The sequence below is a fragment of the Eutrigla gurnardus genome, assembly GCF_963514095.1.
Source record: "Eutrigla gurnardus genome assembly, chromosome: 13".
Taxonomy (NCBI): domain Eukaryota; kingdom Metazoa; phylum Chordata; class Actinopteri; order Perciformes; family Triglidae; genus Eutrigla; species Eutrigla gurnardus.
In genome coordinates, this window is record NC_139936.1 from 14,597,459 (window position 1) to 14,611,977 (window position 14,519).

The window sequence follows — 14,519 nt, forward strand, 5'->3', positions numbered from 1 at the left end:
GCCAACCCTGCTTTGTGGCATTAATGGCATTAATGATACCTCAGGTAATATCATCATCATCATCAAGCCATAGAATTGGTAACAATGGCAATCCACCATCAGCCACATTCCTCTCCTTTCTCTTTCTCTGTGTACGTAATGTGTTTATGTGTGACATTTCCATTATCCGTCTGTTTTTTTCCCGTCTGTCAATGCTCATGCACTATTGTGCTTGTTACTAAGATGCCTTAATTAGTCATTTTTTCCCTGTCTCCTGCCCTCCGCCTCCTCAGACAGAGACTCTGTCAAGGTAAGTCCTTCCTTTCATTCTTTGTTACATACTGTGTGTGTGTGTGTGTGTGTGTGTGTGTGTGTGGTTTCATTCCTTCTCACTCAGCCCAAGCCCATTAACAGATTTTCTTTTATTAAATAAAAGTGACACAACCTGCCATAAAGCAATGTTCTTCTCCTACAGTCATCATTCCCCACCACGTCTTCCTTCCTCTTCATTCACAACACGCCTGCTAGTAGCTGAAGACTAATATTTGTTACAGCCACGGCCAGGCATTATGTTTTTTAGGGTTGTCTGTCTACCGGTCCAATATGTTCTTGCAAATCTCATAATCGTGTGATTTCTCAGGACAAACGACAACCCACGTCAAAGTTGAACAGATTTAGAATTTGGTGGTTAAAGGTCACACAAAACACATTTTGGGCCATAACTCAACAATTGAAATGCCATTATGACAATTTTAACTCTAATGATGAAGTGGTAATAGTTAAAATGTAAATGTGGCTCATCAATTTTATATTATTTGATAACGTCCAGAATCCTCCAGAAAAAAAATAGCATCCTGTGATCCGGTAGTGGTTTATGTATTCCACTTTCAAAAAATATTATAATGTAAATACCATTCTGATATATAAATACATTGAAACAAAGAGAAAGAAATAAAAAGCGGGTAAAAAAAAAAGTGAAGGAAGGAGGCAGTTCAACAGAGCAACATTACATCCAGCACTTGTAGTAATTAGTCCCTTAAGCTGAGCTTTTTCTCTCAAGGCAAACATTTGGTTTGTTGAATACTCAATGAGCAGATTAGCATTTCTTTATTCCAGCAGCCTGAGCTTGCTCTCTCTCTCTCTCTGTCTCACACACACACATGCATACATGAGTTTTGCAGATTGTGGGTGTTCTCTGGTGTTTTGGAGTAGGTGGAGACGGGGGGAATGTTTAATATGTTATCTCCTGTCCCCCATGTAGCATATCCTCCTCCACACTGACACACACGCACACAGCTGAAGGCACCATGATGGGAGCGATTAGCAGTGTGTGTGTGTGTGTGTGTGTGTGTTTGTGTGAGGTTGTCGTCAGAAATCAGTAGTAAAGATAGAGAAACCAGAATGATGAATGCCTTTCATTAGCGCCCTGTGAGAACACACACAGCCAACAGTCACTTCATGAAACCAATAAGCCCCTTGTCAGTGGTCTACAGTTGCCTTGGCAACAGTCCACAGGGTACAGTGTGTGTGTGGATTGCATGAACATCTGTGCCTTAATGTCCTTGGCGTTAGCACCTCGCGCACCGATAAAGGTGCAGGTGGGTGCAGACGTACACGTGAGTCCACATGCTTATTGTTGCCGATACAGACAGTTCATTATGTAGTCGCGGTGCGTTCAAGGACTGCCCCTCCTCGGGCCTTTCGGATGCACTTATGTAATGAAGCTAATTGTCGGTTCAGTTGTCAATGCCATTGATTCCCGCTTCTTTTGTGTGTGAATTTGTAATACTCCCTTGGCAGTCCATTATGTGATGAAAGGAGACGGTTAGGAATAGTTGCAATTAAAAGAAATTCAAGGTAAAATCACTTGGCAGTTGGACATCTGTCTGGGTGAATCTAACGTGTCAACTGTTGCAAATTCATGGCTGGTATGAATAGTGTTTTTGTGTAGCGTATTCATCCCCATGTTCAGGCCATGGAAGTGAAAGGGCTCAAGCGGAGCTTGCTGGACGTGAACTGTGTGATTGTGAGCAGGAAGTTGCTGAAAAAAGGAGAGCAATCAGTGATATTTCCCTGGGTAGATCGAGCATACCAAACACAAATTAACAGTAAAAGTAAAAGAATCATCATCATGATGATGTTGGAGACATCTCTTAGGCTTTCCCAGAGTTGATTCCCCTCTAATTTGTTTTTGATATGTAACCTTGAGGATCACGGGCCTTGACTTCACGGTATTTAACAAGCTCGGTCATTCTGGGCCTCTCGTTACACGAGAGACGCCAAAGTTTAGAACCGTAAGTGAGCAAAACAGTGAAGGTTACAGGTATCATTATCGGGACGTGCAGAATCAATTTGAAATGGGAGGCAGATATAATTATGATGTGCTTGCAAATGAATGCTTTCACCCAGTCACGCCGCACGGCTCTTCTTCACACGCGCTGTGCTTGTACAGCCGGCGGAGCCTTCATTTGTCCCTGCAGCCAAATTAATTTGCCTTGATGTTTTTCAAAGAGCTAATTTGCAGACTAATTAATCTAATCAGTATGGAGAGAGGGGGGCAACCTGCTCTGTCTCACTCAAGAAGAGACACCTGTACACACTGACATCTCAACATTGTTTGCACATACAGAGTACTAAGATGTAAACAGGTACTAGTGCTGACCGCACGCACACACACACACACACACGCACACACACACACACACACACACACACACACGCACACAGAGTCTTTGTCATCAACACTTGCAGCACGGCAAAGGGCAGTGGAAAGGTTACAAGCGTGAGTTAGTGGAAAGGTCGAGTTAAAGGTCCTGCCTTATTTTTCTTCTCTCTGTCCGGGTAAGGAGCGCCTCCCAATGAGAAGGGGGGGAGAGAGAGATCAGCAGGGAACAGGCCGAGCAAGAGGGGAAATGTTTCGTTGACCTTATTTTGATCTTTGCTTCTCAAAGAGGATTAATCCTTCAGTCGTGCTATTTAAAAGATGCCATATTTGATTAAGAGAGACGTCAATGGATCAACCCGCTGATCACATATCAGACAGAAATAATGCTGCTGATTTCGAGCCATGATGGCGATGTCAAAACTGTCAAGGATGCAGCACCGCCTTGGTATTGTTCGACAACGGCCCGAATATCCACACTCACAGGGGGGTCAAATCGTCGAGTCCTTGAGGGCTCACTCCAAGACATTTTGAGCCCTTTATGTACACATCCCACAAGTTTGCATTTCCAAAAAATATGAAATCGGGGGAAGGCAAGCAGGCTATATTACACATCAATCATCATCATCAATCACCCCTTTTAATTTGGCTTATTGAAGCTGTTTTGACAAAAACAAGCAGATTGATTATTTGACAAATGGCGACAAATGCCAACCTGCTTCATCCTCTTTTAATCTAAATGGAACCATGATTTACTAAATAAACATAATTGAAGAAGATTAGCAAAACTAGAGATTGAGACCAAACACTCATGTTAACAATGTTTCCTGAGGTAATAAATCAAGTGGAAAGTAGGGTTATCTACTCATAAACACAAACATTTTGTGTACATTGCTGCCTGGCTTGTGCTCTTAGGCCAGATTTGTCCTAAATCTGCTCAAAGTAGAAGTATTGACACATTGAGGTAGCATTTAAGTTGTAGCGATGTCAGTAATTTCCCTCAAGCTATCACAGTCTTTAGAAAGAAAAGGAAAGTCCCTGTTCTTTGCTCAGTTCTGCTTTTCTCAGATTGCATTCATTTTACAGCCACTTTAGGGATCCACTCAGACATGCCTAAGCCATCTTAAACCTGCATGTTTCATTTCCTCAGCTATGTTCTTTTAAAGTGGTAAGCTATAGAGTAGACTTCAATTGAAATAAGCAACGATTTAGCCCAATAGCATCTGCATTTCATTTCCTGCAATTTCCTTTTTGGTATTAAAGAGTTGATTTTCCGAAATTAGAGATGTAAAAAAGAGATGTCATTCAGATTTTTGATTAATTTGCCCAGGTATTGGGTTATTATCTGCCTCCATCCAATACAAAGGAGGTTTTTCAAGAGCAATAACACATAAAGATTTAAATGTGCACTCGGCATCAATGAGACATTTTAGACACTTATGCCTTTTTAAAATGAAGAGGAATGTTTTTCCATCTCCAATATGGTTCTTCTTTCTTCCAGAGCTCATCTGTCTCTCCCTCGGCCAGCTTTCGGTCCCGCGAGAAGCACAGGAGTTCAAGCGATTACTCCTCCGACAGCAAGAAACAGAAGACAGAAGATAAGGAGTTGGCCTCGACACGCTACGTGAGTCAACATGAATGTTACCTTTTCTGACGTGCAGAATGTATATGGATTGGATGTCGTTGCGGACCGCCTTTTTTGGTCCGTCACCATCTTGATCTTTTGCAACCAGCGGAGGGTGGAGCTAATTTCAACAGAATGCTGAATAAGACATTTTTTTTAGTGACCAAAATGTTACAATTAACCTTCATGGATTGAAACAAACTGTGAAAATGTTACAGACACAACAACCCCCCTGACCAGCGACCTGTCAATCACCCTGTTTTATCATCTATTTTACTGTAAATGGGACTATAATTTACCAAATTACCATCGTGCTGTATTGAAGAAGACTTGAAACTATAGATTGAGACCATAAACTCATATTTACAATGTTTACTGAGATTAATAAATCAAGTGAGAAATGAGAAAGATAACTGACATATGTCTGTAACTCGGATTTGAACTCAGCTTTTCATAGTTTTTGACTTGTTGATGATACACAATGGAACCATTTTGACCGCTTCATCGAATAGATAAAAACATGCAAAAATACAAAAGGAGTTATCCAAGAAAATAGTAATATTTTAGTGCATTAACTAAATCCTGTCTGTCTCATGTACTCAAATAAATGACAGATTGAATTTGAAAAACAGCACTGATTATCTGTTAGGTTGATGTTTTTCCCTATGACACCCCAGAAAGTGGACCTACAGCAGAAGTTTTCAGCCACTGAACTTGAGCCATTTTAGTCAAAATAAAGTGTTGGGCACATGAAACACACATGCAATTGCTATACATATTTGTACTGTACAAGAATGTTTGAAAATGTTTTCACCACAGAGTGAAATGTCAAGTGTGGCTTCTATGTGTCCAGGAAAGCGATGGAGAGAAGAGTGACGACAACTTGGTGGTGGATGTCTCCAACGAGGTACAAAGCAGTTTAGTGGCACGGCCTCTTTTGGCCTGAAGAAATAAAATCCAACCTTCCTTCTCATCTTTGCCTGCGCTCACCCACAACAGGATCCAGCGTCTCCGAGAGGAAGTCCCGCCCACTCGCCTCGGGAGAATGGATTGGACAAGAGTCGCCTGTCGAAGAAGGATGCTCCGCTGAGTCCGTCCTCCGTCGCCTCCTCCAGCAGCACGCCCTCATCCAAATCCAAAGAGATTAATTTGGTGAGTCATCGGGGGTAACTATAGCTATCCCATCTTCCTGTTCATCATTTCTCAGGAGTAGTTTTCTATTTTTATGCATTCGGAATAAAATGTAGTGGTCTGGTGTTACAGAAGGCTCCTGTTGGCGAGAAGATGATAAACCATAAGTTAAATATAAATAAAAGGCAAGATAAAGGTGAAAAACGCTGGATTGTATCTGGTGCAGAAATCGTTTAACATGTAATACATTTTTATAGAATATCAATTTTATGAGTCATAAACTCAGTCACAGCATGAATAGTTCCTGTATTATTTAATGGTTCTGCTCTGCTATGACATTTCTAAATGGCTGCGTGTCATTTAGCTCTTAAGCCCTTCTGCAAAGAGATAACCGCTCCATCTCAAGTCCCTGTTTAGACTAGTGTTTGAACAGGCTGTGATTTTTAAAGCTTTTTTCTGTGTTGTAGAATGAGAAGTCCACAACGCCAGTGTCCAAGTCCAGCACCCCCACGTCCCGCTCTGACGCCCCGACACCCAGCAGCGCCTCCACCCCGGGACAGAGGTCTGCACCCAGCAAACCGCCAGGAGTTGAGGCGCTGGGTGAGCTTCTCAAACGCAACACTTCTCAGCATACATCGTTCATATACTGTAGGCCCTCAGATGCAAATGTCACAGACTGTATCAGACGGTGCCATGTCTTGCAGCTCCTGGTCTCCGTACGCCGCTGGCAGTGCCCTGTTCGTACCCCAGTCCCTTTGGAATGGTTCCCCACCCGGGTATGAACGGAGAGCTGAGTGTAGCTGGAGCAGCCTACACCGGCCTGCATAACATTTCTCCTCAGATGAGCGCCGTGGCCGCTGCTGCTGTGGCAGCTTATGGACGCACACAAGTGGTACCCAAACACACGCAAACACGTCCACATTGTATACATACATACCAAAAGTATGAGTTTGGTTTGCCTACAAAAAAACTAAATGTAAAGGTGCTCAATATGAAATTCACAGCATTTCTATTGCCCCTACATGGTTCTCAACATGGCGACGGTTGAGCCAGCAGTTCGCAGCTAACAGTGCAAACACCTACAGCAGTGCTGACAGTAGCTGCTATATTACCTATGCTTTGAATGTCATATAGAGAACACATAAAGGTGCAGTGTGTGGGATTTGGTGGCATCTAGTTGTAAGTTTGGAGATTGCAAGCAACTGAAACTTCTCCTGTAAGGGTTTGGTTTGTCCATTCTGGGCTACTGTAGAAACAGTGTAGTCGGCTCCGTGAAGAGGACCCACTCTGTTTGTAGATGGCTCATTCTTAGGTAACAAAAGCACAACGATTCTTATGTCCAGGTGATTTATACACTCAAGAAATCATACTTTTTAATATTCAATGCCAATAGAGACACACCTTTAAGCATGGCATTATAAGCATTCCTGTTATAATTATTTTAAATGTGATTTCCTTGACTGGATTTACAGCTGTTGACACCATTTGTGTGATCAAAGGAAATTATAGTTTAAAAAATGGTCCTAAACATATGGAAATCTGTGCCGTGTATTGTTTAATTGGGAGGCTAGTAAATATGTTATCTCTGGTTGGATGCTCAGTCAGCACTGATTTGGTGATTTGCAGGTGAAACACAGCAGCCCTGGTGTTTTCTATGCTGTCTTTGTTGATGGTTGATTGTATTCTAAACTCTTTCTCATATTCTCCAGGTGGGATTCGATCCTCACCATCACATACGTGTCCCTGGCCTTCCCCCCAACCTGTCGGGCATTCCTGGTGGGAAACCGTATGTTTCCACTCTCTGTCAAACAAAATCCTGTTTTTTCTTTCTTTCGTACCTTTCCCCACTCTTCCACATCTCTTTTTTTCCCTCTAGAGCCTACTCCTTCCACGTGAGCGCTGATGGACAAATGCAGCCTGTGCCTTTCCCACCGGATGCGCTGATCGGCCCTGGCATCCCACGCCATGCGCGACAGATCAATACACTCAGCCACGGGGAGGTGGTGTGTGCGGTCACCATCAGTAACCCCACGCGTCACGTCTACACCGGCGGCAAGGGCTGCGTCAAGGTGTGGGACATCAGTCACCCGGGAAACAAGACCCCTGTATCCCAGCTGGACTGTCTTGTGAGTGCATTGACCCAATGTTACTTCATATATGGTTAAAACTGTACTGCATGCAGCAACTTGTCTATGTCATTGATACTTTGTTCTTTAATGAGTACAAAACTGCCTCCGTGCGTCTGTCACATTAGAACAGAGATAACTACATCCGTTCCTGCCGGCTACTTCCGGATGGGCGGACTCTCATCGTCGGAGGCGAGGCAAGTACTTTGTCAATCTGGGATTTGGCTACACCAACGCCACGAATCAAGGCTGAACTAACCTCATCGGCACCTGCGTGCTACGCTCTGGCCATCAGCCCAGACTCCAAGGTCTGCTTTTCCTGCTGCTCTGACGGAAACATAGCCGTGTGGGATCTTCACAATCAGACTCTGGTTAGGTATGGAGCCGGGGGAGGGGCGATGTGTGAGGGTTTTGATCAGTGCCGGACAATAAACCACACTTTGAATGCCTTACCAACTTAAAAACAGTTGTTAGAACTTCATCAGATGAACCTGAAATAGCTACAACGACCAATGACAACCAACAAGTTCACAATCCAGTCCAGACAGCCATTTTAAAGGCCTACTGATATGTCAGAACATAAAGTTGAAATAGCAGATAATTTTCAAAAAGCTTTTGCATGCTGTTTGTTGTTCACTGAATTATGAAGTGTAAACTTTTTTCATCTTTTTCTATCCATGTATCTTTTTGACATTGTGAATACAAATGCAGTGCCGGTTGAAATCATTGTTAGGCCTGTGGTGTTTCTCAAGAACCACTCATACAAACTTCTAGACTATAAGCCTTCTATACAAAAATGCCCGCTGTTGACAATTACATTATAATTAAGGCTATTTGGAGTGTGTGCGATTGGTATCATAGATGTCACTCCATCAGGTGATGATGTGGCTGACGTCAAGTAAAACTTCAGCAAAAAAACATGCAACCCTGGGGCCTTTTGCTTTTAGAAGAACAAATAAATCCTACGTGGTTTCTGCAGGCAGTTCCAGGGCCACACTGATGGAGCCAGCTGCATAGACATCTCGAACGATGGGACCAAGCTGTGGACCGGAGGCCTGGATAACACCGTACGCTCCTGGGACCTGAGAGAGGGACGGCAGCTGCAGCAACACGACTTCACCTCCCAGGTACCCGAGACGCTTATTACACACAAACACATCCTTTCTACAACTGCAACTACACCTACCGCTGTTCAAAGAGCTCCAACACTTCTGAACTGCTGAATGTCTGCTTGGATCATAGTTTGTGTAGCACTAAAGTGGAATTAGTTGGCCGTAAGTTAGGTTTACTTTTGCACTACTTTGTATTATTTGATGGTTAAAGTAAATGCACATGTTGCAGAAAATCTCAGGACCAGCCATCTGCGATTACCCTCTCAGGTTTGCTGTAATTTACGAGCTCAGTTCAGGATATTTAACCCACCATAAAGGTCAGACTAAGCCCTGGTTTCATGCACTGTGCTTGAAATACCTTTTAACACTGGCAGGTAGGATTTTTTTTTTTTTTAGGTGAAGAGAAGTGCAGCAATAATGGGCCATTACTGCAATTTTCCTGAAAAGACCCATTTCACAATCTCAGTGTGCACAGGAGGAGTTGAGCAGGGCAGACAGCGAGAGACATGGCCTAGAAAGTCCATAATGCTATCCCATAATATCAGTACTACTACCGTCTCCATCCCCTGAACAACAACTTCAGCACTCACCAGCGATTTGGTTGATCAAGGCACCAGTTTTCTTCGTCATCTGGAAATATATTGTTCTGATTTGTGTCAAAAAATGAGAATTGACTTAATCATTCACCCAACTCATTTCATGATGCACCGCTGGCAGGATGTTGCACGCCCAATTTGACTGAAACCCAAACAGCCACATGTTTTGACAGATATGTATGAAATGCTAATGATGGTTTAGAAAATGGTACTGCAGACGTTTGCAAGCATCCATGGATATGTTAATATCAGTGGCCACTCCTGCAGACAAATACAATCTTTTATCCATTTCTATCTTTATCTATTTCGAACCCACTTTACTACACACATAGGAGGACACTGAATCGTTTCCACGGTCGTTTGACTGAAAGAAAATGGCTATTGTTGTCAATTTTTTATGGTGACCAAACACGTCAGCTTGGACGTAAATTGTGGTTGTGTCTTACATTAAAACATGGTGGAGTTAGCATGCTAGCTAACTAGCCAGCTGCATGTTAGGTAGCGAGCTAGCTTGCTTGATCCGTGATGCTTTAATGCTACGCTGTTTACAGAAAATCAACCAAGCAAAACAGGTCTCATACTGTGAGAAGTGTGTGAAAATGAAGCATTATGTTGTGACTCATCAAACTCATTTACTCCGGCTTTCTATGCTTTGTTATATTAGCCTACTACTCCACTGCTCATTTTAGTATGACTGCAAAACCTCATCTCAGTAAGTAGGCTATGTGTGTTGCTGTAAGTTGGTTAAGTTTATATGGAAGTTAGACGTCTACGACGGTCGCAATGGCAACGTCATGCGTAAAACATGCTACTTTAAGGGGGAATATCTTTTCTACTAGAGTACATTTTGCCATGATGACACAGAGACAAACAATACCATTGCCGTCGTGACCGGTAAAAAGAGATGGCTGTGTATTATATTTATAAACCCCATAACAGATAACTGTTTGGTTCCGCTGCAGATCTTCTCGCTGGGTTACTGTCCGACGGGCGAGTGGCTGGCGGTCGGGATGGAGAACAATAATGTGGAGGTTCTACACGTCACCAAACCTGACAAGTACCAGCTCCACCTGCATGAAAGCTGTGTGCTCTCACTAAGATTTGCTCACTGTGGTAAGAATCAACAACTCTGTCTTCAAACGTGTTCCTATCTGTTTTAGAAAAGAGCTTAAAGGAAGGGAAAAAATGAATGTTTGTACCAAGTTTTGGGGAAATTCTGTGTGACTTGATGGTAACTGTCTCTTCAGCATATGTTGAGTAGTCGAGGAAATTACTTTTTACAGGTTAATAGTGTGGTGCGTAATGTGTTTAAATGTGTCAGCTTGATGTAGGAGACATTTTCAACCGGATCCACTCCTTCCATTCTTACCTTTCACAATAAAAGCCCTATACAATTTACACCACGTAACAGTTTACCTGATTCAAATTCAGTCAGAGCCTTTTGCTAAAATGAATCAGCACCAGTATGAATAGTTGTGATGCAAGTATTTTGCATTTTTCTGTCATGTCTTCTGCATTTCAAATATTATTTGAAAATATGGTTGTATGGCATTCATATACTTCTTAGGACATTACTAAGCAACAAGTCAAGACGAGCTTTGTTTGAGCCAGTTATTGTGATTAACTGTCATATGAATTATCAGCTGAAGCTTCAGACCAGATAATGATATTCATCTTAAATGTGTCGGTGTCCATTAGTATCACTCGTGTTTTAGCAAAAGCTTTTTATTCTAGATATTTTTAAATTCAGTACATGAATTAGTGTGAATGGGAATGCGTTCGACTCGGTTAACTTAAATTGCCATTAAAGTTAATTCTATCTGAATCTTGGCTAATGGGGTAATGATTCAAATGTAATATTTGTCCTTGATGTTGCCTTATGTGGTTTGTCATCCTCTGCAGGTAAGTGGTTTGTGAGCACAGGGAAAGACAATCTGCTCAATGCGTGGAGAACCCCGTATGGAGCCAGCATATTCCAGGTGAGTAGCACAAAATATACAGTACAGACATTGAACACCTTTTAGCTGTTCTTTGCAAGATGTTCAATAAAAATAAATAAACACACAAGTGAAAGTGCTGAATAGAACAAAGTCAGAAATCCTGAAGTAAAAGGTCACTTTATCTCAAGGACAAACATTTGCTTCGCCGGAGTCCCGAAATGAAAAAGGTAAAGTTGCAGTGGGAGTCGACCGTGTCACTGCAATTTACCTTTTACGTATACAATATTGTGTACCAGACTTAGATAATTAAATCATGGCTTTTGTCCGCCTGCTACGTGCGCATGGCCTTCATCCCTTTTCTCAGTAAACTTTGCACATATTCACACATCTTTTATTCCCCTTACAGTCGAAAGAGTCATCTTCGGTGCTGAGCTGCGACATCTCCATAGACGATAAGTACATTGTGACGGGCTCAGGAGATAAGAAAGCGACAGTCTACGAGGTCAACTACTAGGAGGTCAGGGCCACGCTTCCAGCCGGGCACTCTGCAGCACCTCCTCCGCCTCTGTACAATGTGTATAAAACGGATTTTCAATGGAACTAACCAAAAAGACTGAGTCTTTTCTTGAACCTGACCTTTTTAGCTGGATCAAACCGAATGAGCAGAGCCAAGCACAGAGACTTTCTTTATTTTATTTGTATTTTTTTTTATTACCGAGTGGCTCGTTGTGAAGATGAGTGCATGTCTATGTGCACTGAATCTGGAGAGGCTACTGTTGATACAGCGTTGGACAAATAACATTCCTTCACACTTTTAGGCCTATATTCATACTTTTTTTTTTTTTTTACCAACGCATTTGCACGGACAAGCAGCTACAACACAAGCAAAGTTGTTTGCATGTTTGCCCCTTCGTACTTTGTGAGTACTTGAAGGCTTTCAGAATCGAGGCCGGATCATTCCCGACTGACACCAGAATATTTTCTCTGAGAACTTCCCATTCGGCACATTAACATTAACATGGCAACCCTTGAGAGGCTTCATATTAGGTTAATGTAAATATCTGTTGTTCTGACCTGTTCAGAGTCTGCTGCCAAGCTTGTTCCAAATCCCCATATACCCCCCCAGACAGGAAGCGTTTATCTCTCGAGATGCACTCAACATGTATATCCAACCTTATTCAGTATCAACTTCCTGCACATACTAGCATCAAATCGCCGTTTTGATTGAGCCGTGCAGCTTTTGTAAATGTGACATCTTAATGTAGTATTGATATTTTTCTCCATTTTGGATCTGTCTCACTCTCGCCTTCAAGCATGTTAATACCCAGCATACCCTACCAGTCACATAAAGACGCTCGGTCATGACGCCCTGGGTAACCCTGTAGCGTCATTGACGGAGTGTCAGTGTAGACTGGTGACATGCATAGTGCCATTTCAAAATAATCCTCCGCTCCACACAAAGTTTAATTTTATTGTTTAGGAAAAGAGCATGTTAGATTGTTTATTTGACTGACAGTGTAAGCGACTATCAACTCACCTGCCAACCGCCCTGTGTGGACTATACTGTTACTCTGATCCCTCTAACTCTTGACAAAATACACATTTTTCCCCAAAAGTCAAACTATTACTTTAAATATAACCTGTGTCATAGACACATTTTGGTATTCATTTATTTATTCATTTACCTTCTGTGTTCATTCCATTTTTTTATTTCTCTTATGATTGTGAGTGAGGTACGAGCTCAGTCTCTGTGAGGAAGCGTGTTTGTGTTTTACAAACTAACACATTCGCCCTCAGTGGCCTTGCTACTGTGTGACCTTTGCACTCGGTTCTGCCCCGTCAGCTGAGACTCTTCTGGGTCCTCACTGTATTCTGTCTGACAGATTTCAATGAAACTCTTTTATCGGTGTTCGGAGGTCAACCAGCCCTCCATTTCCTGCCTGTTATTTTGCTTTTGTTTGGACCTTTTGGACACAAAAGAAAAAAGAAAAAAAAAAAAAGTTCAGCAACACGCTTGTGATTTCTCTTGGATTTGCTTCCATCGGCTTGTAGAAATAACACAGTGCCTTTACGCTGCCGTGCTGGTGACTCATCCTGCTGACTCTTCCTGCTGACTGATCAACAGAGATGGAAGGTGATGGATTCTGCTGTTGGGGTGGTTATAAAAAATGATGTTTTTTGACTGCAACATGGCTTTCATTTTTTATTTTATTTTTTAAAAGATCAAATTAACACAAACCATAACCCAGATGACTCAGTCTGATTTGCATCAATTGTCTGTTGTCTACTGTGAAGTAATCAGGACCAAACTCCTCTTTGTGACGCCTGCTTTGCTGAAAGCAAACACGTGGAACACGTCCGACGACTGCCACTTCAGTCTGATTGTTTGAAGCACCGGTGCCATTAACTGCACAACCCCACTCACCTACAGGGCGACATTCACCGAAATACACAGCACGTCACAAGTTATTGACAGAGATGCGAGTGATCTCCAAACGTTTTCCCTCACTCGTAACACCACGTTGTTGTCACTTGAGCATCAGCTTCCTTGTTCGTATGATGCTACAAGCTGGAAAGTCCTGTGACAAGTTGCCATGGAATTTGATGAAGCGGTAATCAATGCTAAGTACATGCAGAGTGGCACATATTTGTCATTCACATATTATGTGGAGAAAAAACCCCTCATGAACATAGTATATTTTGATCCTCTTTTCTTTTTTTAGCCTGGCTACGTTCTGCCGACGAGTATTTGAACCAACATGAAAGCAGCGTAAACTTATTTAATTGACAGCTGATTGGCAAATAAGAATTTTGTGTCATAAGGGGGTGGGATGTCTCAGAATTTGATTGGATAGAAATTCTCTGAATCTGACCCTGAGCCACTCAGAAAAGTTCCCCTAATTTAAACTGAAACAACCATTTAAAACTTTATACCTAAACTTAACTATGGAGAGGCTCATTTTTTAATTCAAACTTTGTGGGGAGCCATCATTTTTGCACCAAAAAATAAATGATCCTGTGTTTTGTATTCTAATCCCAGGAGTTGCAGCTTTAACTTCGAGTTTTGAGTGAAAAAGAAATCCTCAACCTGCAAATTAAGAAGGCAGCCGTGAACAAAGAGGTCTAGCTATTAAAGATTGACCTCAAACTGAGGAAGAGTGCGGTGCTAATCAAGTATGCTTTGCCACCATCTGAATATTTCGGGTCCTAACATGGATATTAGAATCTGTGCCACTTTCTTTCATGTATTGACTATTCTCTAAGTTTCTGACCACGCATTTCTTCAGTTAAATGCCAAGCCAATTGCTATTTCTTTTTCAAAATGTCTTTACAGCATTCAAATATATAT

General features: G+C 42.1%; 1 protein-coding gene across 3 annotated transcripts in view; it reads left to right on the plus strand.

The window, feature by feature from the left end:
* The window catches only part of LOC311022796 (transducin-like enhancer protein 4), a 33,767-nt gene extending 21,931 nt beyond the window's left edge, over positions 1 to 11,836 (plus strand). For all 3 annotated transcript variants that reach the window (XM_084024350.1, XM_084024349.1, XM_084024351.1), the window contains exons 8-20: positions 273 to 289; positions 4,143 to 4,265; positions 5,119 to 5,172; positions 5,265 to 5,417; positions 5,864 to 5,996; positions 6,101 to 6,288; positions 7,106 to 7,182; positions 7,273 to 7,522; positions 7,651 to 7,898; positions 8,502 to 8,649; positions 10,193 to 10,343; positions 11,133 to 11,209; positions 11,577 to 11,836. In XM_084024350.1, the coding sequence (XP_083880476.1) occupies positions 273 to 289; positions 4,143 to 4,265; positions 5,119 to 5,172; positions 5,265 to 5,417; positions 5,864 to 5,996; positions 6,101 to 6,288; positions 7,106 to 7,182; positions 7,273 to 7,522; positions 7,651 to 7,898; positions 8,502 to 8,649; positions 10,193 to 10,343; positions 11,133 to 11,209; positions 11,577 to 11,684 (1,727 nt within the window). In that variant the 3' untranslated portion in view covers positions 11,685 to 11,836. The remainder of the gene's footprint in view (positions 1 to 272; positions 290 to 4,142; positions 4,266 to 5,118; positions 5,173 to 5,264; positions 5,418 to 5,863; positions 5,997 to 6,100; positions 6,289 to 7,105; positions 7,183 to 7,272; positions 7,523 to 7,650; positions 7,899 to 8,501; positions 8,650 to 10,192; positions 10,344 to 11,132; positions 11,210 to 11,576) is intronic.
* The last annotated feature ends 2,683 nt before the right edge of the window (positions 11,837 to 14,519 follow it).